The 19,251-nt window shown below is 41.5% G+C and overlaps 1 protein-coding gene across 1 annotated transcript in view; it reads right to left on the reverse strand.

Moving 5' to 3' along the window:
* The window catches only part of LOC130843084 (signal-regulatory protein beta-1-like), a 52,194-nt gene extending 35,758 nt beyond the window's left edge, over positions 1-16,436 (reverse strand). Inside the window, exons 1-4 of the mRNA XM_057719739.1 lie at positions 16,341-16,436; positions 10,108-10,264; positions 6,036-6,145; positions 5,443-5,504 (exon numbers count right to left, since the gene is read on the reverse strand). Coding sequence (XP_057575722.1) covers positions 5,443-5,504; positions 6,036-6,145; positions 10,108-10,264; positions 16,341-16,436 — 425 coding nt within the window. The remainder of the gene's footprint in view (positions 1-5,442; positions 5,505-6,035; positions 6,146-10,107; positions 10,265-16,340) is intronic.
* Between the last annotated feature and the right edge of the window lie 2,815 nt (positions 16,437-19,251).

The raw sequence follows: 19,251 nt of genomic DNA on the forward strand, positions 1-19,251 counted from the left end.
TCAATGCAATCCCTATCAAATTACCAATGGTATTTTTCACAGAACTAGAAGAAGAAATCTTATGATTTGTATGGAAATGCAAAAGCCCCCAGATAAGCAAAGCAATCTTGGAAGGAAAGACGCAGCTGGTGGAATCAGGCTCCCTGACTTCAAACTATGCTACAAGGCTACAGTGAACAAGACAGTATGGTACTGGAACAAAAAGAAGAATATAGATCAATGGAAGAGGATAGAGAGCCCAGAGATAAACCCACACACGTATGGGCACCTTATCTTTGACAAAGGAGGCAAAAATATGCAATGCAGGAAAGATAGCCTCTTCAATAAATGGTGCTGGGAAAATTGGGCAGCTGCATTTAAAAAAATGAAATTAGAACACTTCATAACACCATATACAAAAATAAACTCAAAATGGATTAAAGACCTAAATGTAAGACCAGACAATATACAACTCCTAGAGGAAAACATAGGCAGAACACTCTATGGCATACATCAAAGCAAGATCCTTTTTGAACCACCTCTTAGAATAATGGAAATAAAATCAAAAATTAACAAATGGGCCCTAATGAAACTTAAAAGATTTTACACAGAGAAAGAAACCAAAAACAACACAAGAAGACAACCCTCAGAATGGCAGAAAATATTTGGCAGTGAAGCAACAGACAAAGGATTAATCTCCAAAATATGCAAGCATCTCATGTAACTCAAATCTAAAAAGCAAATAACCCAATCCACAAATGGGCTGAAAACCTAGGTAGACATTTCTCCGAAGATGACATGCACAAAACTAACAAACACATGAAAAGATGCTCAACATCACTAATCATTAGAGAAAAGCAAGTCAAAGCCACAATGAGGTATCACCTCCTTCTGGTCACAATGGCCATCATCAAAAAATCTAAAAATAGTAAATGCTGGAGAGGATGCAGAGAAAAGGCAACCCTCCTGCACTCTTTGTGGGAATGTAAATTGGTACAGCCACTATGGAAAACTGTAAGGACCTTCCTTAAAAAACTAAAACTAGACCTACCATATGACCCAGCATTCCCACTCCTGGGCATATACCCTGAGAAAATCATAATCCAAAAAGAAACATGTACCACAAAGTTTGTTGTAGCACTATTTACAATACCCAGGACTTGGAAGCAACCTAAATGTCCATCAACAGATGAATGGATAAAGAAGATGGGGCACATATATACAATGGAATATTACTCAGCCATAAAAAGGAATGAAATTGAGTTATTTGTAGTGAGGTGGATGGACCTAGAGTCTGTCATACAGAGTGAAGTAAGCCAGAAAGAGAAAAAAAAATATCGTAAGCTAACTCATATATATGGAATCTAAAAAAATGGTACTCATGAACCCAGTGACAGGGCAAGAATAAAGATGCAGATGTAGAGAATGGACTTGAGGACACAGGGTGGGGGGTGAAGTTGAAGCTGGGTTGAAATGAAACAGTAACATTGACATATATACACTGCCAAATGTAAAATAGATAGCTACTGGGAAGCTGCTGCATAACGCAGGGAGATCAACTGGTTGATGGGTGATGACTTAGAGGGCTGGGATAGGGAAGGTGGAAAGGAGTCATGGGCGGGAGGGGATATACAGATATATGTACAAATACAGCTGATTCACTTTGTTGTACAGCAAAAACTGGCACAACAGTGTAAGGCAATTATATTCCAATAAAGAGCTTAAAAAATAAATTATCATCAAAAACAATTTACTCATAATACCTAGGAATAAAGTTATACAAGGAGATGAACGAGCTCTACTCTGAAATCTATAAAACACTGATGCAGGAAATTGAAGACAATGCAAAGAAATGGAAAGATATCCCATGTTCTTGGACTGGAAAAACTAATATTGTTAAAATGTTTATACTACCCCAAAAAATCTATAGATTTAATACAATCTTTATCAAAATATCCATGACATTTTTCACATAAGTAGAAAACAAATAATCCTAAATTTATATGAAACCACAAAAGACCCCGAATTGCCAAAGCAATCTTGGGAAATAAAGAACAAGCTTGTAGTATAGTCTGAAGTCTTTCTCACTTCAGACTATACTACACAGCTACTGGCACAAAACAGCCACAAAGATTGATGGAGAAGAATAGAGAGCCTAGAGATAAATCCACACACTGATGGTCAAGTAATCTATGGCAAAGAATGCAGGAATATACAATGGAGAATAGGCAGTTTCTTCAATAAGTAGTGCTGGGGAAATTAGATAGCTACATGTAAAAGAATGTAATTAGAACATTCCTTCACATCATACACAAAAATAAATTTTAACTGAATTAAAGAACAAAACTGTAAACATAAAACTCCTAGAAGAGAACATAGGCAGAACACTCTTTGACATAGATTGTAGCAATACTTTTTAGATCTGTCTCCTCAGGCAAAAGAAACAAAAGCAAAAGTAATTGAATGAGACCTAACTAAAACGAAAAGGTTTTGCACAGAAAAGGAAACCACTGACAAAACAAAAAGACAACCTACTGAATGGAAGAAAATATTTTGCAAATAATATGACTGATAAGGGGTTAATATCCAAAATATAGAAACAGATCATACAATTCAATATCAAAAAAACAACCCGATTGAAAAATGGAAAGAACACCTGAGTAGACATTTTTCCAAAGAAGACATGCAGATGGCCCACAGGCATGTGAAACATGCTCAACATCACTAATCACCAGAAAATGCAAACTTTAAACCACAATGAGACATCACCTTACACCTGTCAAAATGGCTATCATGAAAAATTCTACAAAGAACAAATGTTGGTGAGGATGTGGAGAAAAGGAAACCATAGTACACGTTTGGTGGCATTGTCAATTGATGCAGCCACTCTGTAGAGGAGTGTGGAGGGTCCTCAAAAAACTAAAAATGGAACTACCTTATAACCCAGCAATTCCACTCTATTCAAAGAAAACAAAAACACTACTTTGGAAAGATACACGCACCACAATGTTCATAGGAGCATTATCTATAATAGTTGAGAAATGGAAGCAACATATGTGTCTATCAACAGATGAATGGGTAAAAAAGATGTGGTGTATATATAACATATATATATATTTATAATACATTATACATACATATATATATATAATGGAAAATACTTAGTCATTTAAAAAAGTGAAATTCTGCCATTTGCAACAATGTGGATGGACTCCAGTTTATTATGCTTAGTAAGATAAGTCAGACGGAGAAGGGTAAATACTCTGTTATCACTTATATGTGAAATCTAAAAAATAAAACAAATGAATGACTATAACAAAACAGAAAGAGACTCATAGGTGTAGAGAATAAACTAGTAGTTACCAGTGGGGAGAGGGAAGTGGATCAAGAGATACAAACTACTATGTATAAAATAAATAAGCAACAAGGATATATTACACAGCTCAGGAAAATTTAGCCATTATTATGTAGTAATTTTAAATGGAGTATAATCTATAAAAATCTTGAATCACTATGTTGTACACCTGAAACTAACATAATATTGTAAATCAATTATACTTCAATTTCTAAAAAGCAGACAATAAAGTAAACTAAAATTCACTGGGGTCAAAAATAGCCACGACAGTTCTGAAGAACAAGAAAAGGTGGGAAGATTTACCCAATCAAGATATTAAAACTTCTTATAAAGCTATTCTAACTAAGACAGGGGAGTTTGGTCAGAGAGATAGACAAGGAGCACAACAAACAAAAACCTCAATAAAAGAACCAGAAATTTATGGAAACTTGATGTATGGCAAAGGGGCAGTGCACATCAAAAAAAAAAAAAAATCTCGAGAAGATCCCCACCTGTAATATACACAAACACACACACACATATACACACACAAAAAATAAAGTGAGATCAATGATATAAATGGAAAGAGCAAAACTTGATCAAGAATTGGACTATATATATATATATATCAATAAAACAAAAGCTCCAAATGATATTAACAGCCTGCTTTGTTGACCACACCAGGAGAGGACTTTCCTATATGTGCCAAGGAACCAAAGATAAGAATATTTGGGAAAACTGTGTTAGCAAAACACTAGATAAAGATTTAACATCCATCACATAAAAAATCAATACATTGTGGCATACTCTGGCAATAGAAACTATAAAGCAACAGAAATTAATAAAATGAAGCTACGTACATTACATGAATAAATCCCACAAACTGTAAGTATAAAAAATTAAAGTTCTATGATGCTGGATGAAGCGTAATAGCATTTATATAAAAGTTAAAACATGCCAGTAATAGTATATATTGCTTAAAAATTTACACATACATTGTAGAAGTATAAAATCATGATTGAGATTATAAATACCAAACAGGACAGTAATTTTATCATACTTCTTAGCTCTTTATTGCAATGTAATTACCTTACACTGTTGTGTCACTTTTTGCTGTACAACAAAGTGAATCAGCTGTATTTATACATATATCCCCATATCCCCTCCCTCTGGCGACTCCTTCCCACCCTCCCCATCCCAGCCCTCTAAGTCATCACCCATCATCCAGTTGATCTCCCTGTGTTATGCAGCAGCTTCCCACAAGCTCTCTAGTTTACATTTGATAGTGTATGTATATAAATGCTACTCTCTCACTTTGTCCCAGCTTCCCCTTCGCCCACCACCCCATGTCCTCAAGTCCGTTCTCTACATCTGCATCTTAACTCTTGCCCTGTCACTGGGAAAGAATAGCCAGCACCATATTTTATTTTAAGATTCCATATAAATGAGTTAGCATATGGTATTTGTTTTTCTCTTTCTGGCTTACTTCACTCTATATGACAGACTCTAGGTCCATCCACCTCACTACAAATAACTCATTTTCATTCCTTTTTTATGGCTGAGTAATATTCCATTGTATATATGTGCCCCATCTTCTTTATCTATTCATCTGTTCATGTGCATTTAGGTTGCTTCCCTGCAGGACAGTAATTTTAAAATGAACAACAGACCATAACAAAATGTGAACAATTGCAAAGATAGCATAGTAGATAGGTCCATGGATAATTTTTATTATGCTCTGTAAATTTCAAAATAGAAAAATCCTTATTTAACTTCGCGATTTTAAATATATATGTGTTAAAAAAAATCACACTTGCAAAAGCTCTAGATGTAAGTAAAAAGGACTCTGAAAATTAAAGGGTGTTGATGATCTGGGGCACAATGGGAATCTTTTTTATTGATCTAGTTGATTATCTTTGGGTGGAGGTGAGGCCAGTTTGAAGCTCACAGGATGAGGGTCAGACATTCCGGATCTCCATGACCGAAATCCAACCTTCACTCAGCTCCAAAGCTCAGTCAGATGGAAGGTAGGAGGGTGTGTGGAAGGGATCATGTGTGTGGTGGAGGTGGGGATGGCAGAGTGAAGGGCGGGATTGGGGAGGGGGGTTTTGGTCACCTTCAGACCTTACAGCTTGTCTCCACTTGAGCCCCTTGCACAGGGCAAAAGGCAGTATATCAAGGTATTCAGGAGCTGTAGGGGAAAACATTCATTCATTAATTCCACAAATGTTTTTGAGCAAATTCTTATGCAGTCACTTTGCTTGACCTGAGTCCATGGCGCTGATCAGAAATGAAGTCTTATTAGTCAATACATCCAAGTCCCCCAGGTAGATTCCATTAGTTGCTTTTAATAAAACTTTCCTTATTCACTCCAAGGACATATCATGTGATAACTGAATATACAATGGTTTATGGAGGGGCTCTTTGGAGTTTGGATCTCAAAGCTTGGACCTTTATCCTACATACATACTTTGGACCTTCACCTCCAGGGTCCGAATGAATGTAACTGTACAAACTTCAAGTTCCAGGGCACTAAATAATGTATGAGAGTTGAAAGCCTTTGAGAATTCCAAGACACAATGGGAGAAAATAAAATTTTTCACAACTCTCCTTTGAGACTGGATCATCGTGTGACTTTTAGGCTCGCCCTGGACAACTCTTGCCAGCCCAGCAAGGTGGCCCTGATCTCCCTCCCTAAGGAATAAGACTGCTATCAACTCACCTGTTCCAAGTTCCACCACCTGTGGAAATAGGTGACTATGAAACAGATCACCAGCAGCACTTGGAAGGCCAGGAGGAAAGCCACAAAGATAAGGGCGGGCATCTCTGGACCTAAGAGACAGTGGGCAGAGGGGATATCACATGGGGCTCTGGGAGTTACTACCCCATTCAACTTGCAGACAGAGGTCACCCAGTTGCTCACAGGTGTAGAGGTGAGATTACCTGAGCTCCCAGTAGGTTCGTATATGCCCTGGAAAGCTGAGAACACCATGGGGCTGGCCTGAATGGGTGGCGATGCCTTATGCTGCACCCTACAGGTGAGCACACGCTCGGACCTCTGCACCAAGGCATTCACCAATGGCAAGCTTTCCAGGGTTTAGGTCCCATCACTATCCTGCTTGGACGTGGGGTGCTCAGCTCCCTTGAATATATCACAATGCTCCAACCAGGTGAGAGGCATTGTCTACGGATAGAATCTCTGCACGAGGCAGGTAATGGCCAACAAATCCAAGGCAGGTGAAGACTGGGACACAGTCACTGTAGAGGGAACTACGACAGCCCAGGGAAAACAGACAATTACTATAGGAAGTTCACTGTGGGAACCTGGGGACTCTGTGAGGAGGGGATATTCTGCCCAGGGCCTGCCACAGAGAAGGAGTTGCTATTGGTTAACAGATGCATAAGTAAATGCATGACTGAATGAGTGTGGGAATGCATGAGTGAATGCATGCTTGGGTAGAAGATTGGAATGATGAAGCCATCCTAATCTTTCCTTTCTTGCCCACGATGGCCATTAAATATGAAAAGGTGACCCTGAATTCCATTTAAGAATCTATGAATCTGTAGACTTACTCCATGACTCGATGAAGATTCCTAGCCTCTAGATACTAATATTTCACATATGAAGGAATTTGTGCTTAGAGAAGTTAAGTATTGACCCAAGATCACAGGTGGCAAAGCAAGGGTTATGCCAAAGACAGTGTTTTACCATTTGCTATTCTGACACCCAAACGATAAGGTTACAAGCATTTATGATTGCAGGCTTTTGGGATTATGACCTAACAACATCTAGAATTTTTTCAGCCAGATTTTTCAGCTATGAAGTAAAATATGTGCATACTGAAGAAAATTTGGAATATTTTTAAAATTCTGAAAAACGTTTAGGGTTTGAGTAGAATTCATAGGAACACACAGCATAGTGCAGTTCTCACGTTAAAGCAAGGAATGGGAACCAGATTCTCGCCCCTGCACTGACACCACAGCCAAATGCAAGACCTTCTGCAGGTGACCCTCCCTCTGTTTCCAAGACCCTTATGAAATAATATATGGCCAGACCCAGCTGTCAGGGGCCCAGTGAAGACAGACTTCAACTCTTGGTCTAGGGTAGAGAGAGTAACTCCCTTTATTTAGTGCAATTTGAAAGAATGAAGGGTATCTTTTTCCCCAAATATTGTTTCTTTACATTCAACACACCTCAACCTTGTGGTTACCTCAATGATGCTGCTAATGGGGGAGGGCGCCAAGCAAGACACCATCCCTAGAAGACTGTTCTCAGTCTTTCCCCCTCAGAATACAGGCAGGGGTTCCTACCAAGCAAAGAGCAGGACCCTGAGAACAGATTGTGAAGGGCTGGTAACCAGGTGGTGCCCGTAGAGAACAGGCCAGGGCAAGGTACCACCAAGCAAGTGCCATGGGCCCTAGAGGGTGACAAAGGCCAATGAAAGGATGAAGGTCTCAGAGAGAGGAAGGACAGATACCCAGGCACAGCTGGTGATAACTGTCCCCATGCACTGAGAACAGTGTTTGAGTCACTGCACGTGATATTTATTCTTCACATCCAAATGCTATAAACACAAACGACCACTTGGTATCAGAAAAGACAACATAAAGCCAATAGAAGGACCTTACACAAAATCAGGCCCCAGTTTCAATGAAATTGTCAAAGAGGAATTGATTCAAACATCAACTTGAAAAACATTTCAATTATAAAAATGCTTCTATTTAATTTATATTTTAATTAAGCATAGAATATAATGACCACTATGCACCAGTTCTTAGAAGGAACAACTGTTGGGAGTGTAAGGATGCTGGCATAATTTTTTCCTACAGACTTATACCAAGTACCATCAAACTCTTCAATTCAGATTTCACATTTACACACAATCATGAGAAGGTAATTTTGAAAAGGTATTTGAAATTATTTGACTGTTCTATATATCATAAGGGACCTCTTTAATCAAAGTGTTTCCTTTTGAAGTGTCTGCAGAATCATTAGGATCATAGATTTATTTTCCTTCTTTTATTTTTAAAGGTTGGAAGATTCACCTGGATCCCAGCAGTTCTCAAACATCATTTCCATCAGTTACTTGAAATACATTTTGCCAAATCTCTGATTTCACTTGGCAATAGATGTGGATTCTAATTGCACAGTGTGTTCTGATATTTGCCACACATCATCAAGGAAAAAATCATCCCCTAGAGCAGAGGGTTTCGGGGCTCCACGCCACCTTCTGCAGCGACCGGATCTCTGCACAGTGGTGCTAGGAGTGCCACGTTCTATCTCAGATTCCTGAAGCTCTTCCCAGTGCTCTGCCTCAGGATTTCTCCACAACCAGCAAATGCCACCCACCCCATGCGGGCACATGGCAGCCTCCCACCTCTGAGGGACAATCCCGAGGAATGGTCTACAGAGTTCCTCAGAGGGTCCCCAGTAGCGCTGAGTCTCAGTCATCCACAGGGGCACCCAATTCAATAACTCACTCTTTCTGGGGTGTCCCTCCTTCCTTGTCTCACTCGCTCCATCTCTTATCCCAGCCTCACTGTATCATCTCCCAAACACCTGCACCCAAGACCTAGTTTCAGTCTCTGCCTCCAGGGGAATCTAAATAAAGACAACCACAAAGTTATTTCTGTGATAGGAAACCCAATCTGAGATGCAGGCAGGGTTGAGCAGGGAGGATTTAATGAGGAGGCTAATTTATACATAATCAATTCATTTGTGAATATTTTTTATTATCAATGACTTCTGCTTCTCTACATAATTGTCCTAACTCCAGCGAATTATATACAAATACTCAGATAAGGAGGACTCCCTGCATTATCATCTTCCTATTTTACAGCCAAAGAGACTGAGACTCAGAGAACTTAACTGGCAGGAAGTCTCACAGCTGGTGAATAGCCAACTCAGAGCCTGAATTCCTGTCAAAGCTCTCTCACTCACCAGCTTCACACCCTCAGGAAGCCTTCACTTGTTATCCCCTCAGCTCCTTTCTATAAACCATGAGTGGGATAAGTAGTACAGAGAAGTTGTACACATTCAATAAGCCAATCCACAGAAGCGTGTATATTGACATGTGCTTGATCATTTGAGTCATTCATATCAATATTTTATCCACATAAAATCATGTGTTTCGTTCTACAGTAATCACAAAAATTAAGAAAAGTGTTTTGTAATCTTCATAAAGTTCTATAAATATTTTAGAAATTAATTTTAATGCTGTGTCACCTTGGACAACTCACTTGCCTTCTCTGGGCTTCAGAGTTTCTGTAAACAATGAGATGATCACTAAGCTTCCTAGTAGGTGTGATAGGAAGGAATTTCATGTGATGGGATTTGCAGACCTGTCAGGCATTGATCCAGGACAAGAAAATAAAAATCAACAACAACAAAAAAGATGGAAAATCTACGTTCTTAACCAGATATGCGTAAAGATAAAAATTCATCATTATATCTAAAATTTAGAAATTCACAAAGGCCTTTATCCTCTTCATATAAAAAATTATAATAATAAAATTAAATTCCCAGAAGGTATTTTGTCTCCATTTTATAGCTGAAAACACTGAGTTCTTGAGAGGTGATTCTAGTAGTAATAACAAAGAATAATAACATTTGCCACTTCTCTGTGCTTGATATGAGCACAGAGGTAAAGTTCATTACTTTACCAGTATCATTTCATTGAATTCTTGCCACAACAAACTGAGGCACATCCCATTTATCAGTCGAGGAAACTAAAGCTCAGAAACATCAAGCCCAATTCTACACTAACCCATCTGGACAAAGAGAACATCCTTACCATGCAGGTAGTGGCCCAGTCTGATGGTTTTGTGGGAAAAGAGTATGGATCTGTCCTTGGTTTGGCAGAGGACAAGGGAGTGCACATCGTCAGCCTTCAGCAGGATGAGAACACTGCTGGTCACATGGTAGGTGTCTACACAAGGGTGGACGCTGGTCTGGGGATTTCACAGGTGGTGGGCATTTTTAAGTCAGGTCACAGTAAACCTGACCTGTGGCAAATCTGGATGATGGGAAGGTCAGTTGGATGCTTGTGCCTGGCTCAGAGCACTGAAGGGGGCCTTGCAGGGCATAAAAGAGGATGATCTCGCCTGCAGGAGAGTCTCCACCTGTGAGAGGATGTGGAGGAACCCAAGCCCAGTGAGAACAAATCCTTAGCATCTCCATGGAGAAGTCCCACCGCCGCCTCTACCATAGACTTTAAAGATTATATTCTGACAGGAGTACAATTATGAAGCTGATATCAGAGGCCAGACAATGAAGCTTCAGGGACCACAGCAGTTTGTAAGGAGGCCTGACTCCCACCCACACCTCACCAGCCCGCTTCCTGACTCTGAGACCTAACCCAGCGAGTTCTCACTGCAACCCTAGGAGGGAGGATCTGCTCCTATTCCCATCTCACAAATGAGGACACTGAGGCCCAGAGTCTAGGTAACCTGTCCAAGCTTCACAGAGGGTAGTAGAACCAGGATTCTTAGCCAGGAAGTAAGGACCCAGGGTCTGTGCCAAGTGACCAGGCTCAGAGCTGTCCTCACTCCCTGGACAGGGAAAAGCATCTCACTGCTCCCAGGACAGGTCATGTGAGGGAGGTGGCCCAGAGAAGGGGTAGGAGCACAGGCTTTGGGATCACACTCCATGCAGGTTTGCATCCCAGCCCCTCCACTGCGTGAGTCTCAACAACTCAGCTATCTAAGCCTCAGTTTCCTCATCTGTAAAATGGGGTTGATTCTTTATTCAGAGTTAATGAAAAAATTACCTACAGTAACTAGTAAAGCATATGAGACATGTGGGCATCACTCTATAAATAATAGCTGTCTTCATCAATTACTCACCACAACCACCTAAAGGATTGTTATTAATTATATTTTTTATGTTAGAGGGAAAAAGGCTGAGAGGGTCATTGACTCACCCAAGGGCCTCACAGCAAACAGAACTCATATTCCAACCCAGGAATTCTGACTCCAAGGCAAGGGCACTTTCTATCACAACACAGCTTTCTCAATTTCCATAGCATACCCCAAATAATCAGTGAACTTCAACATTTCCCTACTTTCACCCCACCATGGTCTGGGCATCATGGAGATGGCCATCAGTCATCACAGAGCACCCTCTGTGTGCCCCAATATCTGGATGCCAAGAAAGGGTCAAGGGAAGGAGTCCCAGCTGGTCCCCACCTGGTGGGCATAACAGTCCTCATTGCTCAGAGGAGGAAACTGAGCTCAGGGATGGCAGTGCTTTGTCTGAGGACTCAGATGATCTGTGGCAGCTCTGAAAGGTGACACTGATCCATTTCACTTGAAGGTTTGAGCACCTCCAAACATAACAGCTCATGTTTGCTTCAGGGCCATGAGGGTCTCAGTAGGGAGGAGAGGCTTAAATGGAGAAAATCCTTGCGCCAGACTTGCAAGAGACCCCATAGTTTCAGGGCCGACTGTGGGAACTGAATGAGGCTTGCAGACATGACAATTCAGGAAGAAATAAAGAAGATATTTAAGAGGGATTTTGAAAAAGAATTGAGATAACGCTAAGACATGTATTTTGAGGCAGAATGCAGGGGGAAAATACATAGAAAATAAATGGAATTTGTGAACAGACAGCCCTGCCTCTAATCCCCACTTTGCTATTCAAGACCCCTGAGACTTGTCCCTCTGCTGCCTGTCCCAGACGTCATACATCACACAACATACATGAGGATGCCTGGAACACAGTAAGTGTTCCTCGAGTGTCAGCAAACATGACCAGATGCACAAAGGTGGGAGTGTGTTAAGGGGTGCGAGCTGAAGAAGGGGTTTAGGGATCAGGCTGAGGTGTTGCTGCAAAGGCAGGTTAACACCAAACAGGAGGGTGGCCTGATGCCAGGAAAGAAAGTTTCCCTTCCCCACAGCAGACCACAGACACATTAAACAGCTGCCAGGTTGGGGGTGGGGCGTAGAATCAAAATGATGTTCTCAGGAGGTTAACCTTGCAGCTCCATGTGTGCAGGCCAAGGAGAAAAATTAGACACAGCAAAAAGCCTGGAGGGGAGTCAAGAAAGACATAAGGTAAGTTGTTTCTGATCAGAAAGAATCAGTTTGGAGTTTTTCACCCAGATCTGTACATCCTACTGGGTGGGCATTTTTCTGGTTTCTGCTGGACAGGGAGAAAGGCATGGAGAAGTTGAAATATAGTGGGGTTATTCCACTTGAGAATTCTTAGAGCAGGCAGAAAAGGCCAGTTGTTTCAGGGAGAGATGGAATGCAGGGTGTGTGCTCCTGTGCTGAAGATGTGTGGCCTGGAGCCCAGCATCTCTTACACATTTTTTGCTGTTGGTAGCTTGGGCGGTAATACATGCTACAGGCACAGAAGTTCCCACTACCTGTAGGGAGCTTTCCTTCCCCACACTCTGCTTTATGCCTGCTTGGCAGAGAACTGGCTAATCCAAATCCTGATCCTACCTTTTCTCCACCTCTTCCCCCTCCCCAAAACTGCTGCCCTTCTGCCTAGTCTTTCATTCTCCCAAACTGACTCACCTACCAATGTGGGACCATAAAAAGCCTCTGCCTCCTCTGGTCAGAACTGCTAGCAGGCAGCTTCCCCTTGTGGAGAAAGTCACCTGAGGCTACACAGGATGAGATAGGGAGGAGGAGAAAGGATTAGGATGGGGAAGAAAGATGGAGAAAGAGCAGGAGGAGGTGAAGCGATGGAGGGGGGGGGGCAGAAGTGGAAGAAGAAATTCAAAACTAGTAGAGAGAATGAGAATCTCAAACATGCATTCCCCCAACGTCCATGCCAACCCTGTTTCCCAGCTAAGCCAGTCAAGAATAAGTCTGCCCTCTCTTTAAAACTGACTTCCAACAACTTCCAGATGAACCAGTATTGAATAAAACCTTCCTAGAAGGTATTTTGGTCCAAAGCTGTCCTTAGTGTCTACTGTTTCCTGCAGTCAAGTGTTCAGACAGACATCTTTCTACCCAAAGAGTATATGGCATTGGGGATGGAAGGCCGACTCCTTCTTCTGGAGGAGGTTGTAGGGAATGGAGGAATGAAATTTGGGGATGAGTTCCTGAGAGTTTCATCACCAGCTCAGGTGTCCTCCCTTCATTCACCTTCAACCCTGGCTACCCTGAATCCTTGACCTACCACTGTCTGCACCCCAGGCAGATGACAGTTATCTTCACACTTGACATTCCCAGCCATGCTGCCCAGAGGGGCTGGCAAGAGGCTGCATCCACCTTGTTCCAGACTGGATGTCTGAGCCTACAGGGTGATGTTTGCCTGGACAGGGGGCGGCTCATCCTGCAGCACCCAACAGACAAACTCGCTTCTCTCCAGCGTGATCTCTGCCTACCAGGTGTGCTCTAGAGTTTAGGTGTCATCTGGGCTTCTGGCCACCTGAGGGGACTTCATGGTCTGTGTGTTGTCCCTGTTCTCCTTCCAGGTGAGGTACAGGAGGAGGGATAGAAGTGGCTCACATGGCACATGAGATTCACTCTCTGATGCACATATGTATCCCACAGGGATTGATGGTGACCTTCAGGGTGAGGACAACTGAACACAGGAACAAAAAAAAGCACCATTGAAATTACCCCTGTCTGCCTGCCCTCTACGTCTTCTTGTCCCAGGAACCAGCCACAAGATATATCACTTTCAAAAAAGTTACCTTTTAAAAAATATTAAAGAAATATGTTTTTCTTTGATGCTCAATGTAAGGCAAATAGAGCTAAATGTTAATATTAATTAAATAAGAGTAGGAGTATTAGAGCACTGCTTTCTGTATCCATGATTTTTGGTATGTTGTTTTTGGTTTTATTTGTCTCAAGGCATTTTCTAATTTCCTCCATGATTTCTTGTTTCATTTATTGGTTATTTGAGAGTGTGCTGTTTAATTTTCACTTTTTTTTGTTTTCCTCTTCTCCTTCTGTTCCTGATTTGTAATTTCTTCCCATTGTAATCAGAAAAGATACTTTCTATAATCACAATTGCTTAAAGTTTGTGAAGACTTTTTTGTTTCCTATCATATGGTCTATCCTGAGGATGTTCCACATGCACTTGAGAAGAATATATACTCTACTGTTGTTGGGTGGAATGTTCTATACATATCTGTGAAGTCCAACTGATCTACATTGTTATTCAAGTCCTCTCCATCCTTATTAATATTCATTCAGGTTATTCATTTATCATAGAAAGTGAGGTATTAAAATCTCTTTCTATTATTTTCTTCTGTCTAGTTCGCCCTTCCATTCTGGCAATGTTTGCTTCTTATATTTAGAGCTCTGTCATTTGCTGTACAAATATTAGGTATATTTTTTGGTTGAATTGATCCTTTCATCACTATATAATGTCCTATTTGTCTCTTGTATCAGCTTTTCACTTAAATTCTATTTTATCTACTATTTGTATAGCACCCCTGCTATCTTTTGGTTACCATTAGCGTGGACATGCTTTTCCTTTCTTTCACTTTCAGCCTTTATATGTTCATACATCTAAAGTGAGTGTCTTATAGGTAGCATATGCTTGGATCCTGGTTGCTTTTTCCCCATTTAGTCAACCTACGTCGATTTATTGAGGAGTTGAATCCATTTACACTCAAAATAATTACTAACAGGGACGGGCTAAAAGTGCCACTTTGTTCACTGTGTTCTGTATGTTTTGTATCCCCCCATCCCCACCCCTCAGCACTTCTTTCCTCTCCTAGTGCCTCCTTTTGATTCTCATGGGTTTTCTTTATCTCTACTCTAATCTGCTCTAATCTTTTCATTCTCATCCTTCTGTGATCTTTGTTCAAAACACAGGAGCACACTCATCTCAATGTATTTTGCAATACTAATTCAGAGGGTGGCAAGGGAAACGAAGCACTGGTCATCCCCAGAGAATAAAAGAAGAGCAGAGCTTGGAGTACAATTCTCAGAGCAGATCAGGGAAAGGTCACATGTCAGGAGAGTTCCTTAAACCCTCCTAGAAGGCTTTTCTAAACAAAATTTGGAAGTGGGTGACACTGAAGACCACGTTTTCTAGTCTCATGATTACCCAGAGCTGCTCCTGGCCATAGTAGGAGGACACAGCCACTCATTGACTTCCTGGAGGGGAAGCAAGGTCCCAGACTGAATTGTGGTGACCCCTCAGGTACCTACCACCAGGACCTGGTCACATTCCAGTTGGAAATGGGTGCATGGAATTGTGCCTGCTGAACAAGATTCTGCTGGCCTAAGGATTCCTTTATTTTGGCCCAGTTGATATTGGGCATTTGGGGACAAACTTCACCCATGTGGAGACTTTTTTCTTGAATTCAGAAGGTAAACTGTAGCTACAAGTATCTGTTTCTGATATTCAGGGTCAGGAAATATGTCATAATAGACACAATGCATATTTCTGAGCCCAGGTTTGTCCTGAAATCTCAGAATGACTAGTCAGCTGTCCAGGGTTCAGTTTTCCAACTTTTTGGACCCTTCAGTGCACACTTGCCTTTTCCCTACCTCAACTGTTTTTGCTTGGGAGTGCACAATGGCTTATGTTCAGATTCTAGTGAAGCGGCCCATCACAGAAAGGCATAGTCTCTCAGCATGGCTTGACTAAGTATTAGACATAGGATTCCAGAATGAATAAGCAGAAGGGCCATCAGCAGGATGCCATCCTGTGGGGTTGTTTCTGAATGAAGGGGCACAGTACCCAGTATGTGGTAATGATTTAGTGCATATTGCAGATTCTTTAAAAATTTACTTCTGCAAGGCAAGGGATGCAGTTTCTCAGATTATTTTGACCATTCATAGACACATAAGTGTCTGGACCATATATATGGACATGTCAGGATGCCCCTTCATTAACTTCACACAGTAGCATTGTCACCATCTCATGTGACAGACCTTTGATGCAGATGGATTCAATCTGTTTGGTTGGTCATTGTGTTTTCCCCTTGGAATACTAGGGGGAATTGTCTTCCACTGAGACCATAAATTAATTTTGCTCTGGCCCAGTCCCCGTGGACCCCTAGACATGCCCTTCTGGGGACAGAGAAGACATGTTGCAGCTCAGCGTTACATCATCTCCAGCCTTGACTGACACAGAGCTCTCAGCTTGGTTCACATGGAACTGTTCACCTGAAGCTCCTGTAACAAATGTCACAGCATCACTCATGGTGCTTTTCTTGGTCCAAGATGGTCTGAGGTTCTGGTATAGATCAAAGAGAGGTCTCATGAGAGCTCCTTTCAGCTGTGTGTACTGGCACCAAAATATTAAAAGTATAAATGTGGCTGCCATATGGATTAGGAGAAGGAGACCAAAGCACAGAAAGGAGGATGGCACCTTCCTTCTGCCTCAGGATGTGAGCATGGCCTGGAGCACAGCAGGCACTTAAACAAACATATTTGCAATGAGGATGAATACATTTCTATTAAACAAGCAATGGCAAATAATTTTGTGTCAGATTTTTATTTACGTTCTGGAATCAGAGAACGCACCAAGCTAAGGACAATGTCTTCAAAACTTCATAATGCACTGTGTTCAGAGAGTTACCTGGAGAAAGAGCCATCTCCCATTTTCTGCAAGTTCCTTTGTGGTATAAAAGCCCACTCATTCACCTTCATCAAATAAAGGTTGAGACTTGCATTCTCCATGAACTTGATATTTTTCCTGAGGGGTGAAAATTGGTTCTTAGAGTCAGACAAAATCTTAATGATCACAATGCTTCATGTGAATCCATGCTCCACCCTACTTACAAAATCTCCCTCCTCAGGCTTTAATTGCTCTTGGTATGTGCTCTTGGGTATCACACAAGCAGCACTGTCATTGAGTTTGTGAAAAGTACGGAGAAAAAAGATGGCGGCGAAGTAGAGGGACGTGGAATGCATCCCTCTCCACAGATGCATTGGAAATGCACTGAAGAACGCAATAATTCCCACAGAGAACCAGCTGAACACCAGCAGACGGCCTCGGACACCAGAAAGGACCGCAAGGAGCCCGACATAACTGGTAGGGAGGCATCTACGAGGGCTCAAAGAGGGTGAAGCGGCGGAGCTGTGGCAGATGGGAGGGAGTGAGAAACATACGGAGGGTCCGCACTGCAGCTTAGCGTTCCCGGACCGAGACGTTGATCCACAGCTGAACAGAGGGTCCGGGAGCCTTAGCGTGGGAACTGGAGAGCTGGTTCAGGGTGAGAAACATTGTTGCCAGTAAGGTGACGGACCGAGAGGACAGGAGGGAAGAGATCCACAGCAAGGAGTGCCTTCCCCTGAGAGCTGCCCGGCCATGATGGCGGCTGGAGGCTGCAGGCTCATGGGCTGGGGCGAGGAGCCGCGTGAGTAGCCTCTCTCTCTCTTTTGGCACCTCTGCAACAGGCAGTGGAGAGACACCCCGAGGCCACCTAAGGCGCTCAGGGATAACAAGTACCCTCAGGCACTCGGGTTGCAGGGGGCTGGATTAAAACCCCTTGGAACGCTGGCAGCAGGGAGGCTGCCGAGAAAAGAAAACAACAACAACAACAACAACAACAAAAACCTGAGAGAGGCCCAACTCTAAGACTTTCTGTTTAAGCCGGAGCCACCGGTGTCTCTCTGCAACAGGCACCTCCAAGTCCCACTGAAACAACAGTGTGCTACTGCTCACTCACTCCCAGGGGAAGGAGCCACTATTGTATCCTTTCCCTCCCCACACACCAACGCTTACAGATGAACAATAAAGGAACCTCTGCTGGTCACAGAATAATGCAAAAAAACCCAAGGTGAGGAGAAGGACACTTACAGCTGAGACTCTAAGGAAACAGAAATACTAGTATCAATTTCTATTGAACTGGTCCATTCTGGGATCAGTTCTGGATTTTTTTTTCCTTTTTTTTTTCTTTTTCTCTCTCTCTTTTTTTTTTTCTTTATTAAATACGATCTTAGCTCTAAGGGATCTACAAGTTTTATAACATAATTTTTTAATGATATTTTTTATTCTTTTTTTTTTGCCTTTTTATATACTTCTATATCTAGCTAAGTTTTTGGTAGTATGGACAAAATATCTCTCATACTTTCCTTTTATCCCTATCTTTTATACATTTCTATTCCTTTCTTTTTATTTGCATATTTCCAACCACATTATGCTCTTCTGTTCCCCTTTCTTCCAGCCTTTTTAAGTTTATTTTATCTTAACATACTTATAAGCAACACTATTGGTCTGCTCAGACTCCTTGCTCTACTCTCCAGATGACGCACTGCCTTGGTATTTAATATTAGGCTTTTGTCTTTATCTTAGTTCTTAGTACAGTTGTCTAATTACATTCTGAGAATCTCCATTCTCTCTGGTGGTACTCCAGCTCTTTTCTATATTTGATCCTAGCTTACAAAATCTCCCTGGATTGATGTTTGTATGAGTAGGGTGTTATTTGTTGTTTGTTTGCTTTTGCTTTTGTCTCTGATTTCTTCTGTTTCAGTTGTCAATTTCTGCTGGGTTTCTCTTTGAATATATGATAGCACATGGGGGTTCTGACAGGTCTTTCTAGAGCCTTATGTCCTAACAGATTCAGTAATTGTGTGTCTTATACATGTATGTGTTTCCTAGACTTAATATTCGTTTAATCCAATACTTGGACATTAGTCTGAGGCTTGGACAGTCTTCTATAAACACCTCTATCACCAGGACAAGCAACCCCAAAAGTCTGGACAACCATGAGGAAACAAAGAAACACCATGCAGGCAAAGGAGCAGGAAAAAAACCCACAAGACCAAATAAATGAAGAGGAAATAGGAAAAATGCCTGAAAAAGAATTTAGAGTAATGATAGTAAAAATGATACAAAATCTCAATAACAAAATAAAGTACAAGAAACAGTTCATAAGAACTCAGAAAAACAAACAGCAATGGATAACAAAATAACTGAAATTAAAAATACTCTAGATGCTATAACCAGCAGAATGACTGAGGCAGAAGAACGAATAAGTGAGTTGGAAGATAGAATGGGGGAAATAACTGCC

The sequence above is a fragment of the Hippopotamus amphibius genome, unplaced genomic scaffold (genome assembly GCF_030028045.1).
Source record: "Hippopotamus amphibius kiboko isolate mHipAmp2 unplaced genomic scaffold, mHipAmp2.hap2 scaffold_151, whole genome shotgun sequence".
Lineage (NCBI taxonomy): Eukaryota > Metazoa > Chordata > Mammalia > Artiodactyla > Hippopotamidae > Hippopotamus > Hippopotamus amphibius.